The 27,925-nt window shown below is 43.1% G+C and overlaps 1 protein-coding gene across 1 annotated transcript in view; it reads right to left on the minus strand.

Moving 5' to 3' along the window:
* Nucleotides 1-1,273: 1,273 nt before the first annotated feature.
* LOC148538475 (tricarboxylate transport protein, mitochondrial-like) overlaps nucleotides 1,274-27,925 on the minus strand; it is a 44,181-nt gene continuing 17,529 nt past the window's right edge. Inside the window, exons 2-9 of the mRNA XM_088455109.1 lie at nucleotides 22,840-22,947; nucleotides 21,526-21,625; nucleotides 20,723-20,861; nucleotides 19,740-19,824; nucleotides 19,259-19,363; nucleotides 14,580-14,695; nucleotides 3,745-3,818; nucleotides 1,274-3,419 (exon numbers count right to left, since the gene is read on the minus strand). Coding sequence (XP_088311235.1) covers nucleotides 3,305-3,419; nucleotides 3,745-3,818; nucleotides 14,580-14,695; nucleotides 19,259-19,363; nucleotides 19,740-19,824; nucleotides 20,723-20,861; nucleotides 21,526-21,625; nucleotides 22,840-22,947 — 842 coding nt within the window. The 3' untranslated portion in view covers nucleotides 1,274-3,304. The remainder of the gene's footprint in view (nucleotides 3,420-3,744; nucleotides 3,819-14,579; nucleotides 14,696-19,258; nucleotides 19,364-19,739; nucleotides 19,825-20,722; nucleotides 20,862-21,525; nucleotides 21,626-22,839; nucleotides 22,948-27,925) is intronic.

Here is a 27,925-nt window from a genome sequence, read left to right on the forward strand (position 1 = left end):
GCAATGCATGTGACTAGTTTCTCCATACAGGAGGAGTCTTGAAGCGGTCATTGCCAACAAAGGCTTTCGTACGAAGCATTAATTACATTTCAGTAAGCGTGTTCAATACTTTTTCCCTGTGTCATTTCACATGACTTAATATGGTTTGATCTCTTTGCATTTGTGGATTGAATGGGTTGTTACTGACATTTGGTGTTAATTTCATTACAATAGCCCCATTACAAATATATTTACTGAGAAAAATGTTGATGTGTTCAATACTTATTTTATCCGCTGTATCTACATATAGTCATTTTGAACTTGAGGAGCCTGTGCAAATTCCGCTAAAAAATGTTTTGTCTCCATAGTTCATAAACCATCCCTAAAAGTATATTTGTCCCAAAAAATATATATTTATATACATCTAGGCACTTTTGGCTTGAGGAGCCTGCACACTGCACATGCCAAGTACCAAGCTCCGCTCCCTGAGGTCACATTTAGATAATACATACCACAGTTTTTTTTCTAGGTGACTAGGCTATACAATATTAAAAACGCAATCCAAATTCATCCCGTCGTTTTTGCGTGATACTGTAACGAACAAACAAAAATTCAGAAAAAAAAAAACCAAAATTGTCTCCGTAGTTTATACACCATCCTAAAGAGTACATTTATCATAAACAAAATTCACAACAGATGCAAAAAAAGACACAACCATTACAACTTTATTAGAAGTATAGATTTCCTCACAAAATGACACAATTATTCTACTTTTATGTATTTAGGGAGACATTGGGGCCGATAGTGTATCGGGTGTATACGCCCACATGGCACTGGCCACACTCACACCTTCTCCGCTTCTCACAATAGGCCCTTCATCATTATCAGCCCCAGGCCCATATGGCCATTAAACCAACTTAGATGATAGCGTAGAGTTGTTTTATTCTACTATAGTCATCATGTGCTAAGGAGCGCATTATAGTAATTATGTAATTTGATATAAATGCCTCATACTTGCCAAGTTTCCCTGATTGTTACTATTTCAGGGAGTCTCCTTGGCAATCTCCCTGATTGCACCTTACCCCCACTGTGTAGCTTATATATACACATTTGGATGTAAGTACATTATGACACCCCTCTCAGATGTAGCTGTACACGTCCACTTTACCGCCGCACTCATAGGTTTGGCTTCACAATCTCTGTGAAATGCTTTTCTTTTCAAAATTAGGTATGTATGGAATGCATTGGTTTAGTCTATGTACTTACATGAAGAAATACACGAAAGAATAAACAGTTTAAGACCTCCCCATACCATGATGTGGTACATTTATTTGCAGAGTTTAAACAAGTAAATGTTTTTCTTGTTAAATGAATTACACTGGAGTGTGTCAGAAGATCACATGTTTAGGAGATATCAGTTATAGGCACATCATAGACATAAGTCGAAACTACAAAGTTTCTATAAATGTTTGGCACGAAAAATGTTCAGAAAGTCACAAAACAGACAAGAGTTTAACAGGTAAAATCAGTACAGTGCACCTTTCACACGTACATAGAGGAAGCAGCCATTTTGCAGGCTGAAGATATATTTAAGACTGCAGCCTGTCAATTAGCTAGGAACCAGTGACATCACTGGCACATTAGGAGGCGTCACTGGTTCACTAAAAATCCTACGCTGAGATCTGATGAATATTGGTGCAGCCTACAAAATGGCTGCCTCCGTGTGTAAACAATAGGCACACTCAAACACACAACTACATTTACAGTAACGCACAGTCATGTTACTGCCATAGTGGTTGAATAGCCCCATCCATTTATTTGCAAGACGTCCCTGCAATTTAATGTCTCAAGGCCCAATTCTGAGCCGTACGCAGGTCAGCATCTAATGAATTATAATAAACTGCACATTCTGTAGCGTATATAAGTCTTTACGTATCTCTGGGCGGCTCTGGTTTGGACGCGTCTCAGCAGTTTCCATCCGTACATAAGGGCATTCCAGGGTGTCAACTGGATGTAGCACGGAAGGGAACCACCTCGTAGGCGTGACATAGGAGTGTGGGCGTATAACCAGTGTTGCAACCTATTTTGAGTCATGCATATGCCAAGGGGACAATTATTTTAGACAGCTCTTTTACACCTAGCATTAGGTAGGTATAACACAAAAAAGCAGGGCGGTGCGATGCGTGCGCGCATGAAGTAGTATGTATACTAGTAAAAGCATTGCAAAATGTGGCCTTATTCGGACCTGCACACAACTCAGAATCAGGCCCCCAATTGTCAAACAATAAAATTATTTCATCTGATTAGTAAAGAAAAAAAAAATTGTATAAATAATATAATTATAATAGTAATAAAAATGAAAAAAAAAAAATGTTTTTGTAAAAAAAAATACCAAACATACTGAAAAGCAGCTGTCATCATTGAAACTTCTTTTTTTTTAAATTCAAAACATGTTTAAGTCGTACGGGCGTATAATGAAGTAAAATACACACACAATATAGCATTTAGAAATATTGTTTTGTGTTGTTCAATACAATAGGAATACACAGCTACTTTTGGCCTGTATTTCAATTGGCTCCTCTCAACTGGCGAGAGAGCTTTGTCGGCTATATTAGTACATAGGTCATGTGGGCTGTGCAATTGCTAGAAATGTGGATTATAAAAATTTGTACATGTGTTAATCTATGACGGTATTTGTGTGGGGAAGCAATTGCAAAATAGGAGGAATATTAATAGTTTTAGTTTGTTATTTTTTTTTAACTGCATATGGCACTGTGGTCATATTCTGCCACTAGAGAAACAGACAAACACGTGCAATTTTCACTGGCTTAATTAGCCCAGGAGTTTGGCATAAACAAAAGTATTTGGCTGAAATGCAACTGTCGCCTACACACAGCAGAGGCGGCCATTTTGTGTCCTGAACCAATATTCCTGACTCACTGACGTGAATGGATAGGCTGCGTTCTCATGCATATTGATACAGTGTACAAAATGTCCACCTTGCTGCGTATGCAATAGATGCCTTCTAAAAATATTCTAGTTTTAAAATGTTGCCCATGTTCCCAGAACAATAATATCCCACAAGAAAGGAATCATATTTTGATCTGAGTATTGGGTAACTGCAGCAACTGATAGAATTAAGGCAAATCCTGACATAAAGGCATACATTTACCACAAAAGAAATATAAAACAGCCTAAAAATGGATTATAAGAAAATGTATAATATAACAAATGAGCACAATTCATTCAAAGAAGTGGTAAAGTTAAGACACCATGAGTCCTTCCAAGGCGGATCGCTGTATTCCCATTCGAGGAGGGGGTGGCATTATGAGGTTTTCCAAACTCTGTTAAGAACTTTAACTACTTCTTCATAAATAACAAAGACAATGGCAACATCCAGACATACTCTGCCCAAGCGGGGGATGGTTCCCTTGTAAAACCTAAAAAATGAGTACAAAGACATTGCAGCAAGAACAGTCCTCAATAATTAAAAAAAGTTACTTCTCATTGTTGCTTGATACTAAACTATAAGCTATAAAAAGTCATATAAGGTCTTTAATGTGCAAAAATTAATTAAAGGGGGAAAACTCAGTGGGAAACATTTCTGGTACAGGAAAAAAAAAGATGATATATCCTGAACTAACCAATGAAATTCCAACGGTCATGTGGCTATTGCAGTTTATGCAGTGACAGCCAGTATCATCTTTGTTGCTATGCACCAGATTTCACCAGTTCAATTTTCAGAAACAAATGAAGATTACTTACGCCAAAGGCCCTTCGTAGCGGAGTATCTGGCTTGCACAGTCCAAAGTGCTCTTGTACTTGTGAGCTTCTAAGCCCTGGTAATCACAAAATAATATTGTATAATGTATAAAAAGAACATTTTCATCATCAGAACATTTAATCAACGCAGAGGCTCAAATTTGTCTTCCAGATAATTGTATTATCAGAATTACACTAAACTGGGTATAATGTGCACAGTATGGGTGCAGTTATAGCCACAACTGCCCAGGTCATTGCTACAGATCTGCATACGCCATCTTCAAATCACGTCATATAGCCCCATTTAGAATGCCAGGCACTTTGGGACTTGTCACGCCAAAAACGAAACCTAAATACCTAGAACACTATAAATGAATGAAGACGCAAAATTAAAGAACAAATACATAATATAGGGTAAAAAGAGGCAAAAGACTGGTCCAATATGAGCGACCTGCGCAACGTATTGTTATACTGCATATCTGCGATGAAAAACTAATCCTATGTACATAGGGCCTGATTCATCACAGATCGGAATTGTAACGGTGTACACAGATCGGCCGATGGTGCATACTGCACATGTGTATGCACAGTAGTGCGCAGTATTGCGATCACACTGCGATCACGTATGCAGATACAAAGCTATTGCAGAGTGAGTGATGGGACGTCAGAGTTTGGGAGGTGGTGACGGGGCAGTGGTTGCAGAAACGCAGGTGTGTCCGTTTGAGCGCCGTTTCCTGGGCGTGCCTAAATGAACCACTGCAACGGCATTTGCACCTTGAGCACTCACTGCGTGCGACGAGAGTTGCAATTTCTGAGACCGGTCAGAGCTGCTGTAATTGTGCAAGACGGGTGCTTCGATGTTACCGATGTATACCCAGGACTGCGAGGTATTACGTATATGAGAAATCGGTAGTGGGCGTCTCTATGTTGGATGAGCAGTTGCATACATTAGCATATTTTTGCAGCAGAACTGCGTGTGTAATCCCCAGCTGCGGTCGCAATAGCGATCCGGAGTGAATCAGCATGGATCACAACTGCGATCACAGCTGTGTAATTGCACACAATGAAGCTGCGAAAATATGCTAATGTCTGCCACAGCTCAGCCAGCATAGATGCCCACTACTGCTATCTCACATCCGTAATACCTCACAGTTCTGCATATACGTCGGTAACATCGAAGCACATCGGCCCGTCACCCACAATTACAGCAGCTCTGACCAGTCTCAGAAATTGCAACTCTCGTCGCACGCAGTGAGTACTCAGGCTGCATAGGCAATCGCGGTGGCTAATTTAGGCACGCCCAGGAAACGGCGATCAAACGGACAGGTACCCCTGCATGTCTCCGTCCACTCCCCTGTCACCACCCCAAAACGCTCACAGCCTGTCACTCACTCTGCGAAGGATTCCTCAGTGCCTCCGTAATTGCAGTGCAATCGCCACGCACACGCAGTGCATACGCAAATCGCAACAATCGGCCGATGTGCGTATGTGGTTGCAATTGCGATCCATGCTGAATCAGGCCCCATAAACAAAAGGTGCAAAATTTAGAAAAAAAGCGCACAATATGGGGTAAAAGACAGATCAGATACGAGTGACGCCACGCATCGGTATGCCGTAACCTCCCACATTATACCAATACCTTTGCTACAAAAATACTAATTCTTTAGTACACTATAAGCAAACTATGATGCAAAAATGAGGAAAAAATACACAGTCTGTGTAAAAAAGGCAAAAGACAGGCCTTATATGAGGGACTTTACACTAATTCCTTTGTGGCAAAAACAAAACTAATGCTAATTACCCACTATAATAAATGCATACCAAGATGCAAAATGGAGGAAAAAGTGCACATCATGGGAAATGCTCCAGATGGAACAAGCCATATGGCGCAAAAGGATAGATGTATGAGGACACATCCGTATGTAGCAGAATGGGTATGGTTCGCTTCCCGTCACCGGCAGCCCGACAGGAGCAGAGTGCGAAGCAGCGGAAGCCCGACAGCGCTGGAAATCCCGATCGTGGATAGGTAAGTATAGACTAACCTAACCTAACCCTCCTTAGGGGTGCCTAACCCTAACTTCCCCCCCAAGTGCCTAACCCTAATCCCCCCCTCTAAGTGCCTAACCCTAACCACCCCCTTCCCCGCTGCCTAAGCCTAAGTCCCCCGGGGGGGTGCCTAACCCTAAATCCCCCCCCGGGGTGCCTAACCCTAACCCTCCCTCCCCCTAGCCTAACCCTAACCCTCCCGGGGGGGTGCCTGACCCCAAGTCCCCCCCCCAGGAGCCCTAAACCTAATCCTCCCCCCCGCGGCGTCCGGCATCACTACGATCGTGATGCCGGGCGCCGGTCTCCCGGTGTCGGGGAGATGCGGGCGTCTACATCTAGACGCCCGGCATTTCACCCATGCTGGGATAAGACAGTCGGGAAGCCGGCTGCCGGTATTTAGGCAGTCGGCTTCCCGATTGCTTCCCGTATGTAGCCCATATGGACCTATGAACTCTTCCTGCTATATAGCTGCACTCTGATTTACCAAGACAGCAATAGGCAAAGAGTGTAATAGGAATGTATACACAGTATAGAAAGATTATGAATACAGTTAATAGTGTAGGGTATCTGGAGGCTCGGATCTGGTTGGTCACTCTCACGAAGTTAAGTGATAGCGGCCCCATAAAAATCTCTGCAGCAATTTTTTTGCATAATGAAATAGTTATTTATTTTTTTACACTTCACAACCACAAACAATTTATTAAGCATTACTGTATGGGCAAAGGGTGGTGACATACAGCCGGGCAACACTTTTTACACTCCAATAGCAATACTATTTCTACCAGAATATCTTCTGCATGCATACCAGTCTTAAGGGCAGCTTGCCGAGGGTTGCAGATTGATGTAGTTATGAACAAAGTGTAGTTATAACTAAATGTGATTACTGAACAGTTAAAAAACAATTCTACCCTGCATGAAACTGGACTAATCATCTTTCTTCATCTCATTTCATCTTCCAGGTAGGTGATCCTTCCATGCAAGCATTTTCAAACTACTATTATTCATCTGTTTAAATGTATGTGAATCTTTTATGACTTGCTAGCAATAGTCATTGCTTGTGTTTTGATGGGGATCACTGAAGTATAGTTTATAGTGTCATACATTGCACTGTGGGTTTAAGTAAACAGGCAGTATGTCCATTGATCAATCTGCATCTCAGTTCACTGACCAATTGGCTCAGATGAGGCCAGTGTCTTAATTAACCATACTATTTCTTAACAGTCAGTCTTAAGGGCAGCTTGCTAAGGGTTGCAGCTTGATGTAGTTATGAACAAAGTGTAGTTATAACTAAGTGTGATTACTGAAGAGTTAAAAAACAGTTGAACAAACATTGACCAACATCTAAACCCAGGTAATTACAGCTTAATTTCTTTATAGTAGTTTTATTTTGTTTAAAAATATTTAATACACAATGTATCACAAACTTATATTTCTTATCTCACTCCATGGATTCACCTCTAAGACTACTTCATCCTTTACTCTCCCTGCATCTCATCCTTCAATACATATTGCTGCCTCATTAATCTACTTTCCTCTTACAAACACACATGAGCTTTTAACTTATCTATACACACTGACATTAACATTCACAACCTGTCATCATAAAAATCTATCATACAAATCCCACAATTATACTTATTAGATCTCTCTCCTGCTGCTTCTATTAGCTGGTGACATATCACCTAATCCAGGCCCGACCCACATGCCACACCCACAACAAAATATAAATCCAGCTAACCTCATAAACATTGCGTGTCTCCCTTCACCCTCCAAAGCACTAAAATGTGCCTTATGGAATGCACGCTCTTTCTGAAATAAGTGAACATCCATCCATGACCTTTTTATTTCAACTAACCTCAACCTTCTGGCAATAACAGAAACATGGCTCACACAATCAGAAACTGTCTCCCCTGCTGCACTTTCACATGGTGACCTACACTTCTCACACACCTCCAGGCCTGGTAATTGTAAAGGAAGTGGAGTAGGAATACTGCTCTCCCAATCTTTCACATACACAGTTCTCCCACAGGTACCTTCACTCACATCTACATAATTTGAAGTACATTCTATCAGGACTTTCACCCCTTTCTCTCTGCGAGTTGCTGTTATCTATCACCCACCTGGGCCACCTCAACAATTTCTGGAACATTTTTCTGCCTAGCTCCCTCACTTCCTATCCTCAGACATCTCCACCATCATTATGGGTGATTTCAATATCCCCATTGACAGTCCACAATCTCCTCATGCCTTCAAACTACTCTTTAACCGCCTCTCTTGGCCTCTCCCAATGGACTGACTCCTTCACTCATAAGGAGGGCCACTGCCTTGATCTTATATTCACCAGACTAAGCTCAGTTTCTGATTTCACAAATGCTCCTTTCCCTCTCTCAGATCACAACCTTATCACCTGCACGCACTCCTCCATTACCTCAACCTCAGTGTCATTGAAATCAACCAAACCTCCTAAAACCCTCAGAAATATTAATGCTATTAACTTTCAACAACTATCTACCTCTCTACAACACCGACTCTCACCAATTTCTACATTCACTTCTCCTGAGACTGCTGCATCACACCTAAACCAGATTCTAGAAAAAGCCCTTGATGAAGTTGCTCCAGCTAACCATCACACACCACGTAGACTTAGACGTCAACCGTGGCACTCTAACTCAACAAGGCATCTACAAAAGCTCTCACGTAAAGTAGAACGTCAGTGGCGAAAGTCTCATACTCCAAGTGACTTCCTCACATATAAGACTATCTACAACTCTTATCCTACTGCTCTGGACACTGCCAAACAAACATATTTCCAATTTCTAATCTCTGCTCAAGCCTCTAACCCCAAGCAACTTTTTAATACATTTAAACTGCTTCTTTCCCCTCCCTCACCCAAGTCACCTGCTACTATCTGTGCACAAGATTTTGCCTCCTATTTCAAGGTCAAGATTGATAAGATCCGAAATGAAATGGTATGCGACTCCTCAGCTAGTGACCTGCTCAATTCCCTACCTGAACCCTTTGGCACATTCTCTTCGTTTGACCCCACAAATGAAGATGAAGTATCTACACACTTCTCATCCTCCTACTCCATTACCTCTCCTCTAGATCCTATACCCTCACAAATCAGTAAAGCTCTGTCTCCAGTGCTCATCCCAACCTTAACTAAAATCTGTAATCTCTCTCTCTCTATTGGCATCTTTCCATCACTGTTCAAACATGCAATGATTACTCCCATTCTGAAAAAACTAAATTCTGACCCAAACACTCTCTCAAATTACCATACTATCTCCCAGCTCCCATGCCTCTCCAAGCTACTTGAGAGACTTGTCTACACCCGCCTCACACACTTTCTTAACTCGCACAACTTATTGGACCCAACACTCCACAGAGACAGCACTGACTAAGGTAGTAAATGATCTGGTCACTGCCAAGGCTAAAGGTCATTACTCACTCCTAATTCTTCTAGATCTCTCTGCTGCTTTTGACACTGTTGACCATCTCTTCTCAAACAAACACTACAATCCCTAGGTCTTAAGGACAAAGCTCTTTCTTGGTTCTCTTCCTACCTATCTGATCGCTCTTTTACTGTTCGTTTTTCTGGTTCTGCCTCCTCTTCGCTACCTCTATCAGTTGGAGTACCGCAAGGCTCTGTCTTAGGTCCTCTGCTATTCTCAATCTATACCTCCTCTCTTGGGCAAACTAATCTGCTCTTTTGGATTTCAGTACCATCTGTATGCGGATGATACTCAGATCTACCTATCCTCCCCAGATTTATCACCACATGTATTGGTCCGTGTCACTGAATGTCTTTCTGCCATTTCATCTTGGATGTCATCTCGCCACCTGAAACTTAAGATTTCTAAAACAGAATTAATTATATTTCCACCAGCCAATAACAGTTACCAACCTGATCTCTCAATCTCTGTTGAAAACTCGACAATCCACCCTGCCCCACAAGCTCGTTGCCTAGGCGTCATACTTGACTCAGAACAGTTTCCCACATACAATCTGTCTCAAAATCATGTTACATACATCTAAAAAAAAATATCCAAAATTCGACCACATCTCACACAAGACACTGCTAAAACTCTAATCCATGCACTCATTTCCCGCATTGACTATTGCAATAGTCTCCTTACTGGCCTTCCCAAGAACAGGCTATCGCCGTTACAATCCATTATGAATGCAGCTGTGAGGCTTATCTTCCTTGCCAAACGTTCATCGTCTGCTGCACCACTGTCAGTCCCTCCATTGGCTGCCGGTTTTCTACCGTATTCTATATAAAATACTTTTACTTACACATAAGGCTATTAACCAAACCACACCAACATACATCTCTTCAGTCATTACAAAATATCTCTCAACCCGACCTCTCCGCTCAGCACAAGATCTGCGTCTCATCCCCACGCATTACTTGCTCACACTCGCGGTTACAGGTCTTTCTTCGGGTTGCACCCACTCTATGGAATGCCTTACCACGAACAATAAGACTTTCCTCTAGGCTCCAATCCCTCAAGCGTTCCCTGAAAACTCACCTCTTCAGGCAAGCTTATCAGATTCCAGAACCGCCCACATAACCTTCATAGCTTCCATATCTAATTACATCCCTTTTCACAGTCCACACAACCTCACACTGTCTTTCGTTCACATCCTCCTGATATTTGGCCAACATTCCTGTGTGACTGGATCATGCAGCCCACCAAGAAACTCTCCATTCTGGCTGGACCAAAATGCAATATATAGTACCTATCCTTGTGTATCAATGCCTATTATCCTATAGATTGTAAGCTTACGAGCAGGGGCTTCCTACCTACAGTCAGGTCCATAAATATTGGGACATTGACAGAATTTTCATATTTTGTCCTCTATTCACCACCACAATGGATTTGAAATGAAACAAACAAGATGTGCTTTAACTGCAGACTTTCAGATTTAATTTGAGGGTAATTACATCCAAATCAGGTGAACGGTGTAGGAATTACAACGGTTTCTATATGTGCCTCCCACTTTTTAAGGGGCCAAAAGTAATGGGACAAACTAAACTATTGTGACACAGTTAGGTTAGGGGGTCCCTCTCCTGGGTAGAGGACTCCTTCCTTACACACACACACACAGCAGCAGGGAAGCAGCACACCAGTCTGGATGCAAGTACAAGCTGGTCGGCGCCAGTCTTTATTGTACAATGTCAGAAACATAGAAAACAAATATAAATCCTAGCCCTGTCGGGGCACTAACTTCACAGGTAGTTCCCTCACTACCAGAACCTGGCAGGGCCTAATGCCCTCGCCAGCAACAAAAGCACAGCACAACACTCACAGTTAGGTGTCCAAGTGTCTCTGAGCAAACTCCGTCTGCTCTCCCAGGTGAGACAATCAGCCCTCAACACACTAGGCTTATATTGACCACTCTCAGGTGGAAAACTAACAAGCCTGTTACCAGGCTGCGAGAACCAAAACCTGGAGTGGCCGTGGTTGGAGCCCTCCCTCTCCTCTCACCCACAACCCCCATGTCCCACACCGGCTTTTCAAAAAAGCCGAAACTCAAGCCTGCTACACTGCAGACTTTCTCCTGGGGGTTTAAAACACAAAAGACAGGAATCTGGGACAAATGTACCTGCCACAGACCACTTTACCAGTGATCCTATCACACAATCCTAAATCTAACTATCACTTTTTAATACTTTGTTGCAAATCCTTTGCAGGCAATTACAGCCTGAAGTCTGGAATGCATAGACATCACCAGACGCTGGATTTCATCCCTGGTGATGCTCTGCCAGGCCTCTACTGCAAATGTCTTCAGTTCCGGCTTGTTATTGGGGCTTTTTCCCTTCAGTTTTGTCTTCATCAAGTGAAATGCATGCTCAATCGGATTCAGGTCAGGGGATTGACTTGGCCATTGCATAACATTCCACTTTTTAGCCTTAAAAAACTCTTTGGTTGCTTTTGCAGTATGCTTCGGGTCATTGTCCATCTGCACTGTGAAGCGCCGTCCAATGAGTTCTGAAGCATTTGACTGAATATGAGCATATAATATTGCCCGAAACACTTCAGAATTCATTCTGCTTTTGTCAGCAGTCACATCATCAATAAATACAAGGGAACCAGTTCCATTGGCATCCATACATGCCCACGCCACGACACTACTACCACCATGCTTCACTGATGAGGTGGTATGTTTTGAATCATGAGCAGTTCCTTTCCTTCTCTTCTCTTCACTCTGGTACAAGTTGATCTTTGTCTCATCTGTCAATAGGATGTTGTTCCAGAACTGTAATGGCTTTTTTAGATGTTGTTTGGCAAACTCTAATCTGGTCTTCCGGTTTTTGTGGCTCACCAATGGTTTACATCTTGTGGTGAAACCTCTATATTCACTCTTGTGAAGTCTTCTCTTGATTGTGGACTTTGACACATATACATCTACCTCCTGGAGCGTGTTCTTGATTTGGCCAACTGATGTGAAGGGGTTTTTCTTCACCAGGGAAATAATTCTTTTGTCATCCACCACAGTTGTTTTCCGTTGTCTTCCGGGTCTTCTGGTGTTGCTGAGCTCTCCGATGCATTCTCTTTCTTTTTAAGAATGTTCCAAACAGTTGATTTGGCCACACCTAATGTTTTTGCTATCTCTCTGATGGGTTTGTTTTGATTTTTCAGCCTAATGATGGCTTGCTTCACTGATAGTGACAGCTCTTTGGATCTCATCTCATCAAAAACAAGATTGATAATATCTGAAATGAAATGGTATGCACTTCCTCAGCCAGGGTTTTGTTCAATTCCCTACCTGAACCCAATGGCACGTTCTCATCATTTGACCCCACTAATGAAGATGAAGTAGCTACACTCTTCTCATCCTCCTACTCTACTACCTCTCCTCTTGATCCTATACCCTCACAAATCAGTAAAGCTCTGTCTCCTGTGCTCATTCCACACTTAACTAAAATCTGTAATCTCTCTTTCTCTACTGGTATCTTTCCATCACTGTTCAAGCATGCAGTGATCACTCCCATTTTGAAAAAACAAAATTCTGACCCTAACTCTCTCTCAAAATTACCGTCCTATCTCCCAGCTACCTTGCCCCTCCAAGCTACTGGAGAGACTTGCCTACACTCGCCTCACACACTTTCTTAACCCACAACTTATTGGATCCACTTCAGTCAGGCTTTCGTTCCCAACACTCCACTGAGACAGCACTGGCTAAGGTAGTAAATGATCTGGTCACTGCCAAGGCTAAAGGCCATTATTCACTTCTAATTTTTCTAGATCTCTCAGCTGCCTTTGACACTGTTGACCACTCTCTTCTCATACAAACACTACAATCCATAGGTCTTCAAGACAGCCCTTTCTTGGTTCTCATCTTACCTATCTAATCGCTCTTTCACTGTTCGCTTTTCTGATTCTACCTCCACTTCGCTACCTCTATCAGTTGGAGTACCACAAGGTTCAGTATTAGGTTCTCTGCTTTTCTCAATATATACCACCTCTCTTGGCAAACTAATCAGCTCTTTTGGTTTTCAGTATCATCTGTACGCGGACGATACTCAAATTTACCTATCCTCCCCAGATTTGTCACCATCTGTGCTGGTCCGTGTCACTGAATGTCTCTCTGCCATTTCATCTTGGATGTCATCTCGCCACCTCAAATTTAATATATCCAAAACAGAATTAATTATATTTCCAACAGCCAATAGCAGTTACCAACCTGATATCTCGATTACTGTTGACAACTCGACAATCTACCCCACAAGCTCGCTGCCTAGGTATGATCCTTGACTCTGAACTGTCTTTTGTTCCCCACATTCAATCTGTCTCTAAATCCTGTTACATACATCTAAGAAACATAGCCAAAATTCGATCATATCTTACGCAAGACACTGCAAAAACTCTTATACACGCACTCATAATTTCCCACATTGACTATTGCAATAGTCTCCTTATTGGTCTTCCCAAAAACAGGCTCTCCCCACTACAATCCATTTTGAATGCAGCTGCGAGGTTGATCTTTCTCACCAAACGTTCAGTGTCTGCTGATCCACTCTGTCAGTCCCTCCATTGGCTGCCGGTCTTCTACCGTATTCAATTTAAAATACTTACACTCACACATAAAGCTATTAACCAAACCACACCAACATACATCTCTTCACTTATCTCAAAATATCTTCCAACCCGTCATCTCCGTTCTGCACAAGATCTGCGTCTCTCATCCCCGCGCATTACTTGTTCCCATGCACGGTTACAGGACTTTTTTCGGGCTGCACCCACCCTGTGGAATGCCCTCCCATGCACAATAAGACTTTCCACTAGTTTCCAAACATTCAAGCATTCTCTGAAAACTCACCTCTTTAGACAAGCTTATCAGATTCCAGGACCGCCCACCTAACCTTTTATAGCTCCCTATCTAACTCTCTTCTTATAGTAAACACCTATCACATCTTCTCTTTCTTCAATTGAACATCCTCCTAACCATAGGCCAACTTTCCAGTGTGATTGGATTATACAGCCCACCAAGAATATCTGCAATTGGGCTGGACCAATTTGCAATAGCACCTCTCCTTGTGTATCAACACCTATTTTCCTATAGATTGTAAGCATGCGAGCAGGGCCCTCTTACCCTTATGTATGTCATGTATGTATGTCTTTTACAACCCAGTATAATGTTAATCTTGATTCAAATTGTAAAGCGCAACGGAATTTGCTGCGCTATATAAGAAACTGTTAATAAATAAAAATAAATAAATACCCATCCAATCTGATTATAGCATGACCTGAAACATATATCATCTGTAATCATCATGTTACCTGCATCCTGGTCTTGATCACATCTAGAGGAGTATTCCCGAAGACACTTGCGGCCCCAGCGATGGCACCAAAAGTCCCTGTGACCACTGGATGAATGTGTCTGTGTGGATCATCCCCTGTATACAGAAGAAATAGAATGTAGAATACAAGCGTGGCAACTGACAGCTTTATTTTTGAAGAAGCCGACAACCTTGAGAAATGCATCTTCAGCTCTATTCTAGGCGGCTTTAAAATTACTGTAACAATAAAATATTTTTCACGGAGTCTAGTGCAGGTGAGTATATATGATGGGTATAGATTATGCGCTGTTTGGAGGAGAGGAGAAATATGGGGGCTTTACCTCTTTCCTTTCCCCATGTTTTTTATTTACTTTCCAGGCTATCACTTCTCTATGTAACAACATAGGGCCTCATTTATCAACAAGTTTTATCATTTGCAATGAGTGATAAAACTTGTTACGTATGATAAATGGTGCTCCAGCCAATCAGCTCCCAACTGTCATATTTCAAACAGATGACAGTTGGTATGTGATTGGCTGGAGCACCATTATCATACACAACAACTTTTATCACTTGTTGTGAATGATAAAACTCATTGATAAATGAGGCCCATAGTGCGAGGCCATATGCATCCCTGTCACCAGGCAACTTCTTCAAACTACTGTATGGGGCTTTGGAAGGCAATAAGAAGGTTATTAAACAGACAAAACAAATGACTCTATGGAAAGTCTAAGGTGCTGATTCTGATACGGACACATTTCGCTGCCGCTTTCCCATCTGGCCGCGCCTGTCTGCTTACTTTATTCAATCAATGAAAGAATCCGCTCATGTACACTAAAAATCCATACAAATGTGCGTGGAAGCCTATCCTGCCCACTGTTCTTACACCCGCAGGAATCATCATTAGATTCGGGACTAACACAAGCCCCATATTGGATGCAAAAGATCCACATGCTGCAAACAAGCACTGAAGTCACCCGACTCGCCCATGAGACGGATCAGTTCTATGCACCAGTCACAAAACTGGGACTTAGTCACTTTTACCCTGCCTGGTGGTGCTTTACCAAGGTGGGCTATTCTGTCACAATGTCCTGTCAATCAATTTCCTGAGGTTCATGGGCGCAGCGATGTTGTCTCTGATCAGGTAAGCAACAGTACCCAGTCTCTACCCATTTCCTGCACTCACATGACCACCTCATCCTATCCCTGACAAGAGCACCCTATTTAAGCCTGCACCTGACACTGGCACCTTGCCGGAACAATGTGGTTCTTTAACTTCCTGTGATCTCACTCACTAGTGAGTAAGAGCTAACTCCGATCCACTGCCTGAACCTGGCTACTGAATTCCTGCAAGCTGCTCCCTCTTAGTCTCTCCAGTCACTCTGCAGCACTGCGCTGTATGCTGCTTCCAGTCGGCACCTACCATGCCTGTCTTCATGCACCAGTCCCAGTTCAGCTATCAAGAACTGGGCTTATTCTTGGGGTCGTACTGCTCTGTCTTGGCAGGGGGCCCAATCCAAGGGCGCTCGGAGTGTGCTGTTGGCGGGTTCCCCACGTGGTGGTGGTCCCAGGGGCCCTGAGCTCCAGTGGTGTTCCTTCCGGCTCCGGATGCTGGGCGTGACCATGGCAGCACCTGCTACGCTAGGTGCATTGCTTATTGCGGGTTCTTGGTGCGGTGGTGGTCTCAGGGGGCTTGGGCAGCGTTCTCCCGCTGTCCCCAGACACTGGCCATCGCCATATTGGTCCCAGTCAGCTGACCACTAGGTCTCCAATTCTAAACCAGGCCAGTGTCCACCTCACTGCATCAGCCAATCCCTGTACATCTCAGGGTAGTAGTCTTGGCCCTGACAACATTCCGTCAGCCTGAGCTTTGTCGCTGATACTTCACCTTGGCTCCAGTTCCCATGCTAGTTGCCTTAGTCGTTCTGATGAATCCTATTCTGACTCCAGTCTACGTTTCAAGTTTAACGCCATTCCATCATTATTGTAAACTATCAGTCCGGTGCCACTCCGTCTCCAATTTATGTTTCAAGTTCAATTCCATTTCAGCTTCATTGTGAACTCTCAGTCCGGTGCCACTCCAGTTCCTAGTTTCAAGTCTGGTTCCATTCCGGCTCCATTGCATGTTCCAAGTTCAGTCCCAGGTGGGGTCCACTGATTACATATTGCTAACTGTATTATATTCCTATACTGTCCTTCTGCCTACTATATAAAATATTTTACATTTAAGAGGAAGAGTTATATACAACCACGCTTACTCAAAACACCCCAAAGCTCCCTCAAGCTGGTATCCAGCTATCCTCCAGGCAAACCAGAGTTCCCAGTCTTGACACCAGCTCAACGACTGTTACTCTCACTGGTCCCACTTTGATTCAAGTCTGCAGGCCCACTGGCTGGCTACTACGATCTCCGACCTCACTCTGGTAAAAGCCTGCGGTTCCACTCTGGCTGACTGCTACTCTCACTGGTCCCATTCCGGTCCAATCCTGCAATTCCACTCCGGCTGGCTGCTTCTCTCGCCAGTTCCACTCTGATTCAAGCCTGCTTTCCCACTCCAGCTGGCTGCTACTCTCACCGGTCCCATTCCATTTCAAGCCTCTGGGTCCACTCCGGCTATTCTGCTGTTACATCCGGTCCCATTCTGGTTCAAGCCTCCGGTTCCACTCCGGCTACTCTGCTGTTACCTCCGGGCCCACCGTGGTTCCACTCCGGCTATGCGGACGTTAACTCCCGTCACCCATTCCAAATCAAATCTTCGGTTTCATTCCGGTTCCACATCTGCAACCTCTAGTTCTTATTCGGTTCATCCACTGTCCAAGTCTGAACTATTCAGTGATGCCAGCCTGCTTGTATTCTGAAGTCTACTGGGCATTACAAACACTCTCCTAGTGCTTCTGCCACAGTGACGTCTTCTACTAGCAAGTTCCAGAGTACATCTCTCCTTCTCAATAAAGGTTCAAGTGGACTCTTTCCTTACTGTACTTCTGTCCTGCATCATATTACTTATACTCAGTATTGCAGCCCCTGACCTACTTTGGGACTCACTACTCACTATACCATCGATACCTATGTGGGTTCTCTCCTAGAGTGTTGGGGTTTGTGCCGAGTTTCTGCTATAGCGTTCATTTCAGTTGTTGGGGACTGGGTGCTGGACCTAGGTTCTTCCTTGAGGATTTAGGCTCCAGTGACCCAGCTCTGATATCGGTCTGCAGCATATGTTAGAAGATTCCGCATTGGCTACCGATGACCTGAATTACTTGCTGTTCTGTCCCCTGAGTTCTACACTGTTTCCAGACCCTAATCCCTACATTTAGGAGTAAAGGGTTGGAGTTACACTCAATTGGTTCCAGGGAAGACTGGAAGCCTTGCAGGTATCACTGACCTCTCCCAAGGCACCAGGCATTTACCACGTGTCTCACCCATAAGTAGACCGCTGATCATACCACCTCTATTCTGCTGCAACCCGTCAAGCTAATCTACTGGTCTTGACTTGGATCTAAAAACCCTAAAAGTGACAGCATCCAGTTACAGGCCAGAAACGCCCATTTCACCTATAATTTGGTCTGTCAAAACATTGATAAATCCATGTACACTAGTGAACTCAGTCCGTCTGCTTAAGTCTGATATGGCACATACGCAGTCGCTGATTTATTTCTTTGGCTCATGCACTGTAAACTGAAATCCACGGGAACTGTCTGCATTTCCACTTGTCTCCAACTCAGCACCAAAATGTGCATGCCCATTTACTATAGCCTAACAGGGATATAATTACAGCAAATAGAAAATACTTCTGGTGAAAAAGAAATTTACACATAACCTGAGTAAAACAGAGAAAAGACAAGATTTTAGAAGTGCACCAGATAAAATCTTGTCTTTTCTCTGTTTGTTTTTTCAATTTGTGATAACTACAAGATTATAAGGTAGCACCTTCACATATACCTAAAAACTTTAATCTCAATAATAGAGGTGCAGTTTAAGGGTCTGGAAGATCAAACAAGAAGCAGTTTCTCTGGAATAGAGATTTATTCATAAACGTATTGGTGCGAGATCACACCCCTTGTTAGCTTACATAACCTGAGTAGTTGGAGATCACTGGCTAGTATATATTGTAACTATTTTTATGCAAATTTAGCTGCTTTACTATACTGTGTTTTTTTTTATGCTTTATTCTCATTCCATTTCACTGCATTTATCAGGTGTCATGCAGCGGAGAATTTACATTCATATTAATGGGAGCTCACTATAGACATAATGAGACGCAGTTAATTCACGTTTACATATTTTGCTCAACCAAATCCATGCGGAAACACATCTTCTTGTTTTGTCACAGATGAGCAACAAACCTATATTGAACACATTAGTTAAAACAAGTAAAATACATTGCAAATGCATAGATGAACGCAATGCAATTTATATGTGGCTTAACAAGATAAACACCATACGGTTAATGCCAGTGTGTGTGTGAAGTCTTGAGGAGCCACAGAAAATCATATATGAAAATTTTTTGGGTACATGAAAACGGAACTTTTATTGCATTTCGCCGATTATGCACCTACTGTGCAAACACAGGGTAGGAATACAAGATTTAACAAGAGAATAACATAATAGTATTTCCCTCTTACCCAAATGTCTAATATAGAGAAGAGATGCTTTAATGTGTGCAGACTGGATCCAACTCACCTAAGTACCAGTTACGTAGTGAGGTCATGACAAAGAACCGGATTGCCTGGTTGGAGCCCTGCTTCAGAATGGTGGGGGTCAGTCCTTGGTATGTCCCACGTAGTCCTGTAGCCAATGACACAGGAACAGAATACATATGTGCAATGTAAAATACATATAGGGTTGTATAAGTAAAAGAACCATATTAATGGGCACACAACTGTAAATACAGCATCGCCACTCTAGAACAGGAGTTAAACAATACGGTCTTGCAAACTGAAACTCATCTCTGCAAATCAGAGTAAAGCTAGGTGCACACTTTCACCTAATACACATTCACAAGGAACGCCTTTCATGTACCCAACTCCATATCAGCAGGTACGACATTGAGCTTCCGCGCAGAGGCTACCAACTTGGTCTGTAAATCCCTGAGCATCAACTGTAAAACTGTATGCAAGTGCGTAAAACTAGGCATGTGACATTACAAAAAGACTATAGCTACCTTGCTCTCGAATAATCTCCCGCACTCCGTGGTAGAAGCCGCGATACTTTGGTGTAGATGAAGCCTGGTCATGTATGAATTTCACCTGTAGGTGATAGGAACACAAATTAAGGTAAATTTACATGTCATTTTTCTAATCCTATTAGGCTTAGCGTTTATATCATAATTATGTATTTATAAGTTATTTTAGGGTCTATGCAGTAAGCTTTGGAGAGAGATAGTGGACGGAGATAAAGTACCAACCAATCAGCTCCTAACTAATTTTTCGAGCACAGCCTGCAACTTGGCAGATAGAAGCCGGTGGGTTAGTACTTTATCTCCATCCACTTTAGCTCGCTCCAAGGCTTAGTACATAGACCCCTTTATCGTCAAAGGTCTTCACACAAGTTCCTTTTAAGTCATATATATCTGAGATATATAATCAGCTGGGAACAGTGTAACTATAAACGTCACAGAACTACTCATGTTAAGACTACTATATATAGGGAAAGGACTGCACAGTGGCTAGCATTGTTGCCTCATATAGCTGGGGAAGTTGGATTGGATTCTGACCAGGGCATGCATGCAGAGAAGTGCGTAAAAAGGGATCAATGAGATTTTAGCGCTGCAGACCCCTTGACTGACATGCTGTAAGGACCATCAGCGCTGCAGACCCCCTGACTGACTCGATGCCAGGATCACCAGCGCTGCAGACCCCCTGACTGACAAGCTGCGAGGACCATCAGCGCTGCAAACCCCCTGACTAACACGCTGCCAGGAAGATAACTGCTGCAGACCCCCTGACTGACACACTGAGTCTGTCATTAGAGACTACAGAACCATTTTTAGATATGGGCATGGCATTTTTGGCAAACGTGTTTGTTTTTGTACTTACATGCCACAATAAAATAATGTGAATAGCATCAGTTTAACTATGTCCTTCATATAGGCTAAATGTATATTACTAAAAATGTAATCCAATATGTGAAAATGGTTAAACATACCTTGATAGTTTCCATTGGACAGACGATGAGAACAGCCTCTGCGACACCAGCCCCTAAGCCACACAACAGGCTGGTCTTCCCATCCAATTTCCCACTGGAATCCCTTGCAGAATTACTGAGAAACTCAAACGTACCAAACCTGAACAGAAAATAGTACGGTTTATTGAGATTATAGCCAAGGAATATCAGATATATATATATATATATATATATATATATATAACAGGCATAGGCTATCTTGCTGCAGCCAGAACTCTCTCGTCTCATGGGGTGTAAATGGCGGATGCAGTACCAGAAAAGTTTTTATGCGGAACTGCAGCAGCAAATGGGTTACACCCCAAAGCTATGCATCAAGGCTGCACTGGCTGCTGACACGATTTGCATCAGGCCCCACCCACCGAACTTGTGAATCGAGTCCTCATGCAAAAAGAGAAGCGGGATCAAGACTCCTAGACACCTGCAGGAACCTATGTACTAATAAAATTTCTAACAAGGATAACTTTATTGGCTACAGAGAAGCTCCTCTTTCTCCCTCTTCTGTTTTGAGTTTAGTAAACCATGTTGAATTAATAAATTAATGTTAAAGCTGGGACTACGAGATCAGCCATTAAATACAGACATGTAAAAAGTACACATGTATGAATAATTGGAAGCAGCTGCATGTTTGCCCCATGTGTTCTGAAAAAAAAGGAACGCAGAAAATAAAAGGTAGAAAAGCAAATGAAAGTTCTATTTAGTAAAGAAGAAAAATGAAACACTTGTATCCATCAGCGTTCTATGGCTGCGTGTTGTAGTCCTCTCACCTCACCGCAGATTTGGGAATGGATCCATACAACAAGGAGCTAAGACCGCGATACAAGCCTCTGATTCCATGATCCTGCACAGTCACCCTGACACAGTGACCTGTGGGGTGACACAAGAAAGATGATGACTTTTTGAAATAGAACGTCAGGACACCCCAGTGGCTAATTTTGCTGAGGGCGCCATCAAAGCCATTTACCGGCTGTTTTTCGTTTCTTTGTGTCCATTAAGGTAAAAAGGATGTAAACCATTTTGTTTGTAATGAGACACATAGGACAGCTTAGCCCCTAAGGACGGGTGTTGTATGAGATATCGACATTCATTCTGTCAGCATGTTCTGAATATTAACAGATAGCATGTCAACATTTTCAAAATGTTGAATGTCAACAATCATAATGTCAGCACTGATATTTTAGTCTAAAACTAACCCTAACCGCATATGTACAGTATGTCAACATGTTCTCTGTCGACAATTTTATGGTGTCGACATGCTGACTGGAACCCTCTAAGTAAATGCTAGTAAACATTTCTCTAGTAATCAAATTGTGAATGCACATCTTGGTGGCCTCGTTAGATGGGTATGCACTCGGGATGCCGACTGTCTAATCCCGGCAAGGGTCTAATGAAAGGCGTCGAAATCTCGACGCCTGTCATTTTACCTACGCCGGGAGCCCAACGGCCGGCATCCCGATCGAAGGTAAGCCTTGCGTGGACAGCCGCGGGGCAGGGTCAGGTTAGGGGCTCCTGGGAGGGACCTAGGGTTAGGCACACCCCCTGGAAGGGTTAGCGTTAGGCTAGGGGAAGGGGGGTTAGACTTATGCACCCCCAGGGGGAGGTTAGGGTTAGGCATCCGCCCTGGGAGTCTTAGGTTTAGGCTGCGGGGAGAGGGGATAGGGTTAGACAGCCCTAAGGGAGGGTTGGGGGGAGGGGGTTTAGGTTAGTGAATAGGAAAATACTTACCTGTTGGGACTAGAACCTGCCGGTCTTCCAGCGTCGGGATTAGAACCGCCGGACATGCGTCTGGCGGTATTTCATTACGATCCTATTAGATGGGCACCCACACTAACAATACATTTTTTCTACAGGTTATAGATAATTACTGTAAGACCTAGCTATAAGCTATTCAGATTCAATGTACCGATCAATGTAGATGAACACTTAAAATGTACTAAGAACATTCCACTTATTTCAGATATTACACAACAAAACAGTTAAATACATATTTATTAGGACTTTAGTGTACTCCTGCATATTTGCCCTATACTTTGACAATGTATGGAAAGGTGCAACTCGTTACCACTGCCATAGATTCTTACCTATTCCCCGATACCGAGGGGGATTGGCCTTCTCGTCTAATTGAAGCTGGGTCTTCACATACTCTGTCGGGAAGGTGATACAGATTTCGATTCCCCCTGCGATTCCACCTGTCTCACAAATCATAGTAATGATAAATATTTTCTCAGAGACAATACTTCCCAGGGGACAATAAAATAAAACCTCCAAGTAATAGATGTTCCATAGCAGTACAAAACCAAGACAAAAAAAAAAAAAAATTGTATAATAAAAATTAAATAGGTTGCAATATTTTATAACTTTTTTTTTTAGCATTTTGTAATATAATTATTCTGCAGATTGATGGAAATTTTAGAATCTATAAAATGTATTAAATCTCACTAGGTGACGCTCTCACGGGCAGGGCCCTTCTCGCTCTGGTCCTCACACTGCACTTTCTAGGTCTCCTTTGCTCTCCTATCAGCAGCTCTGATCCTGTCACGGGTCACTGACTGCTATATTTGCAGTCATTCAGTCGTACAGAGATCTCAACTGTTGCTTTTTCCCCTGTACTGTGAATATATTATATTACTGTGTGTTCTACTGTAATTCTGCCTTCTGATGAAGCCAGGAGCGTGCTTTACCCGGAGAAACGCGTCAAGGAATTTTTACACTGACTTCTGCATCCAGCTCTCTGCACAGTAATTCCCCCTGCAGTCCCATTTACTCTCCGCTGCCCCTCACCTCTCTATCCTGATGTGGGGGTGTTCTGACACTTATAGCTAACATTGTGGGATAGAGGTTCTGCCTAAGCCAGGCCGCCTACACGTAGAACGGAGATAACCCAGCCCTCCGGTATACTACTGCTCACTGCAGGCGCACACAGTTTTAGTACTACACACCTGACCGTGAACACACTTGTATGTGATTGAGCAGCGTCTGGATAGACATCACATTGGACCTCCTGAATGGCGGCTCACCCCACCTAGTCACTCGGTTTACCCAAACAAGGAACAGCTAAGAAACTGCACCTTACTATTTCACAACACAGTAATACTGTATTTATCATTTATTACTTGTTGCCATCGCTATATGGGCAAACTCTTCGATCTACTGATTCCATTATTTTGAAATATCAAGTTCTAGATCTTTAGTGGTACCTTTTTTGACTGTCATTTTGAACTTTCCACCTCGATTACTACTATAATATCCACAAACTCATTGGACCAGCGCAGTTATTTGTTACATCATTGTCACCTAATATTGCTGGTTAATTTTGCAACATTATTGGATACAATTTCTCCAATCCGACACTATTTAGAAGAAACTCTGCAGATTTGTTTTTTGTTTTTTATGAGAACATCTTACATGATTATCAATGTTTGTGCAATATCAGTTATTACAATTGTGTTTTTTATGGTACAATAGTATTTTATTGCGTGTACCAAGAAGGATTTTGCTTCTTTTATATTATTTGGTAATATACCTTTTATTATTCCATATTAATAAAAATCTACTAAAGTCTCAATGGCGCTCCACTGTTTTTCCTTTGTGTTCTACTGTAATTTGCCTGTATGGCACCACTGACAATTTGTAGTGACATATAAATAAATGCTAATATTCTAATGTAGTGGTAGGGGAACAGGGGTAAATTACCCCACTTGGGGTAAAACTGAAATTCCTGGGGGTAATGGACAGACAGCCCGGCTGTCCGTCCATTACCCCCAGGAATGGAGGGTACTGGCGCCGGGTGCAGTGGCGCACCCGCTGCATCCGGCGTCAGTGACCTCCAGTCCGGCGCCGCAGGGAGACTCTAAGCCGGATGCCCGCTGAGATGTTATTACCAGCGGGCACCCGGCACCTTCCCTGCAGCGCCGCATTAGCCGGAGGCTGGAGTTCTCTTCTGAACTCCAGCTTCCGCCTCTCTCCATGTGCACTATGGGAGAGACGTCATGACGTCTCTCCCATAGTTCCGAGGAGCAGTCGGGGGGACAGGTCGGCGGCGGATGCAGGAGCGGGGATTAAGGTAAGAGGTTTTTTGTACAAGCGGCACTACAGGGGCATAACTATGGGGGCACTACTACAGGGGCATAACTATGAGGGCACTACTACAGGGGTATAACTATGGGGGCACTACTACAGGGGCATAGCTACAGAGGCACTACTATAGGATTTCCTTTCAAATTAAGGGGGTAACGTCGGCGTATCTAAATATATTTTGGGGTAAAAAGGTAAAAAAGTTCCCTGACCCCTGTTCTAATGGATCAGTTTATTGGGTATTCGTGTCCTTTCCTTTTGCCTGTCTGCTTAGTCAGGGACTATGGGATCTATTTACTAAGCCTTGGGTGGAAATAAATTGAACAGAGAAAGTACCAGCCAACCAGCTCCTGACTGCCATGTCACAGGCTGTGTTTGAAAAATTACAGTTAGGAGCTGGTTGGCTGGTACTTTATTTCCGTTCACTATATCTCCATCCAAGGCTTAGTAAATAGACCCCATTATGTCACTGTGCCAGAGCCTTTGCTCGGTTGTGCGCATGCACCATCTTCCAGTATACCACTGGGAAGATAGTGCCGCAGAGGAGGAGGGACCTGCTTGCTGGTGCAGGCTAAGATGGGTGGTGCTGCTCAAAGGAGGGAGCCCGCTGCACATGGGTATTTATACCCCCTACATTAGCCTGAACCTAAATATGTAAAAATATAATCAATTAAATCGATCTATATAAATAATGGAAAGCTCCTATGCTGGGCTCTGGAAAGAGAACCTTGTGTGCGCCCCCTACTGCTGAAGGAGAGTATTACAAATGAGATTATACAACTCATAATAATTTTGTTACAGGCCAGATGTGAAAACCAATGACCAGAGTCCGCTCAGAGCTCACCTTTTGTAAGGGGAAAAACCTATAATGTGCTTACAGTGGACTAAGAAAAAACAAATGCTGAAGAAAGACAAAAATAATTCCTGATCAAATAACGGTTCGTACAGCTCCATGTTGCCCCATCTGGTCAGGTGCCACTAAAGATATCTAGTGGGGAGTAATTTAGTGTGTGTAGCACATGCTGGGTTTTCTGGTAACAGTAGTTCAATGAATTAATATGTAGATTTCAATACTAATCAGATGCGTCCCTATATGGCAGCAGAGAATCCATTTGCCAATGGGCTTTTTCAACAAGTGTCCCTAAAAACAAACTATGGAAATTACATGGAACTACAGCGATCATTAGCCTTATAATGAAAACCAGGCAAATTATTTTCCTGATCAGCAGCTCTGTCCTGGGGGCAATGACCAAAATAGTCAAATTAGCCCCATCTTATAGTGGGAAGTCAAAGATTAATATAACCTAACCAATATTAACAAAAAAAAACAAAAAAACTTATTTTAAAATGTTTTGTTGGGTTTTAAATAAGTCACTCAAAGTTACATTACGGGTCAAAAGTTTTAGAACACCAATTTTTCCACTTTTTATTGAAATTTAAGACATTCAAGTCCAGTAAATAACCTGAATGGTACAAAGGCAGGTGGGTGGTAATCTGCTACAGGGTAAAAACAAAAAAAAGTTTAGGATGCCAAAAACTGAAAAACAAATGTAGCTTTCAGAGTTATAAAATGAGGCCTTTTTCAGGGAACAAGTAATGGGTACAGAATTTACAGCTGTTCTGCAGCAATGAGAAAGAGGCTTGCCTGGGCCATGAAGCACGGCCAGTGGACTACTGAAGACTGGAATAGACCCATTAATCAAAATGTGAAGACTTTGGTTCACCACGCAGGGTTTTCACATGCAGTGGAGAAGGCGAAAGGATGGTTAATCAGAGTGGGCGACTTGTACACAATGACTGCCACCCTGAACCAAAAAGTGCAGATATAAGAAAGAGGTCAGGAAATCTCCATCAGCTGACGGAGATCCTGGTCTCTTCCCTCCCCCCCCCCCCCCCCCCCAACGGCGGCCACACGCCTCTGTTTTGGAAAACAGAGCCCGTCACCGCCGCCTCCCCATCCACAAACAGCAGCAGACTGTCAATCATTTGACAGTCTGCTGCCGCTCTGTGTGCGATCACACAGGACCCGTACTTCACATGCGCAGTATGGGTCTGGCGACTGCACAGATTTCCAACAGTCCGGAATGTGCATTCAGCAGTGCACATACATGCACTGCTGAATAAGGCCCAAAGTGCAAGATTCATTTGTACACACTTTTACAATCTAACTTGTCATCCAGGAAACTCATCTGTATAAAATGAATAGACACAAAGGCGGCGCTGCTGCTCGGGGAGTATGGGCAGAAGCTCAGTCAGAATGGTGCAGACACACTACACGTTTTGTTCGATATTATACCATCGAATTGGATGAAAAATTTAAGTGCACATAAAATCTGATCTTTCGATGTGACCAGTTTTCTTCAGAGAAAACATGACGGAAGGTACGTACTAGCGATGTGCATGCTCGCATGGTTCGAGTTTGCACGCAGGGATTTTTCCCTCCAAAAAACGGGACTCAGAAAGAGGCAAAACTTCATCTTGCATGGACAATCATCATCATTCCTGGACTTTGGAGGGAAAAATCCAAACTCGGCGTGCAAACTCGAACCTATCCGAGCCTGCACATCCCTAGTACGTACACACTCTCTTATCGCATGAATGGGTTGGGAATCAAAGGAATGGCCCAATAATTGTATAGTTGTGTAACCAGCTTTAGACATTAAAATGCTACATTTCAATACAAAAAAAAAAAAAAAACTGCATAAATGGGAGAGTTCCAAAAACATTTAGCATGTAGTATATACACAGGTATGGAGAATGGGATGTAGTGAATATACCTACACCCAGCATCCCGGCTGGCGAAATCCCAGCGCCGGAATGCCACTACTCAGACAGAAGACCAGCACCGGAATACCGACAGTAGTTGACATGCCAACACCGGAATCCAGAGAGCCAAGATGCCAAACGTTAAGTATAGTGGGCTTGTTAGGTCTTAGCCGCAGGGAGGGACGGTTAGGGAGGGGGTGGGTTAGGCTAGGGGAGGTTAAAGTTAGGTACCCTCGGGGGTGGGTTAGGGTTAGGCACCACGGGGGGAGGGTTAGGTCTAAGCACTAACGGGGAGGCAGGGCTGCCAAAAGCCGGGCCTGGATGGAG

This window comes from Taudactylus pleione, unplaced genomic scaffold, assembly GCF_031769625.1.
Source record: "Taudactylus pleione unplaced genomic scaffold, aTauple2 ptg000040l, whole genome shotgun sequence".
NCBI lineage: Eukaryota > Metazoa > Chordata > Amphibia > Anura > Myobatrachidae > Taudactylus > Taudactylus pleione.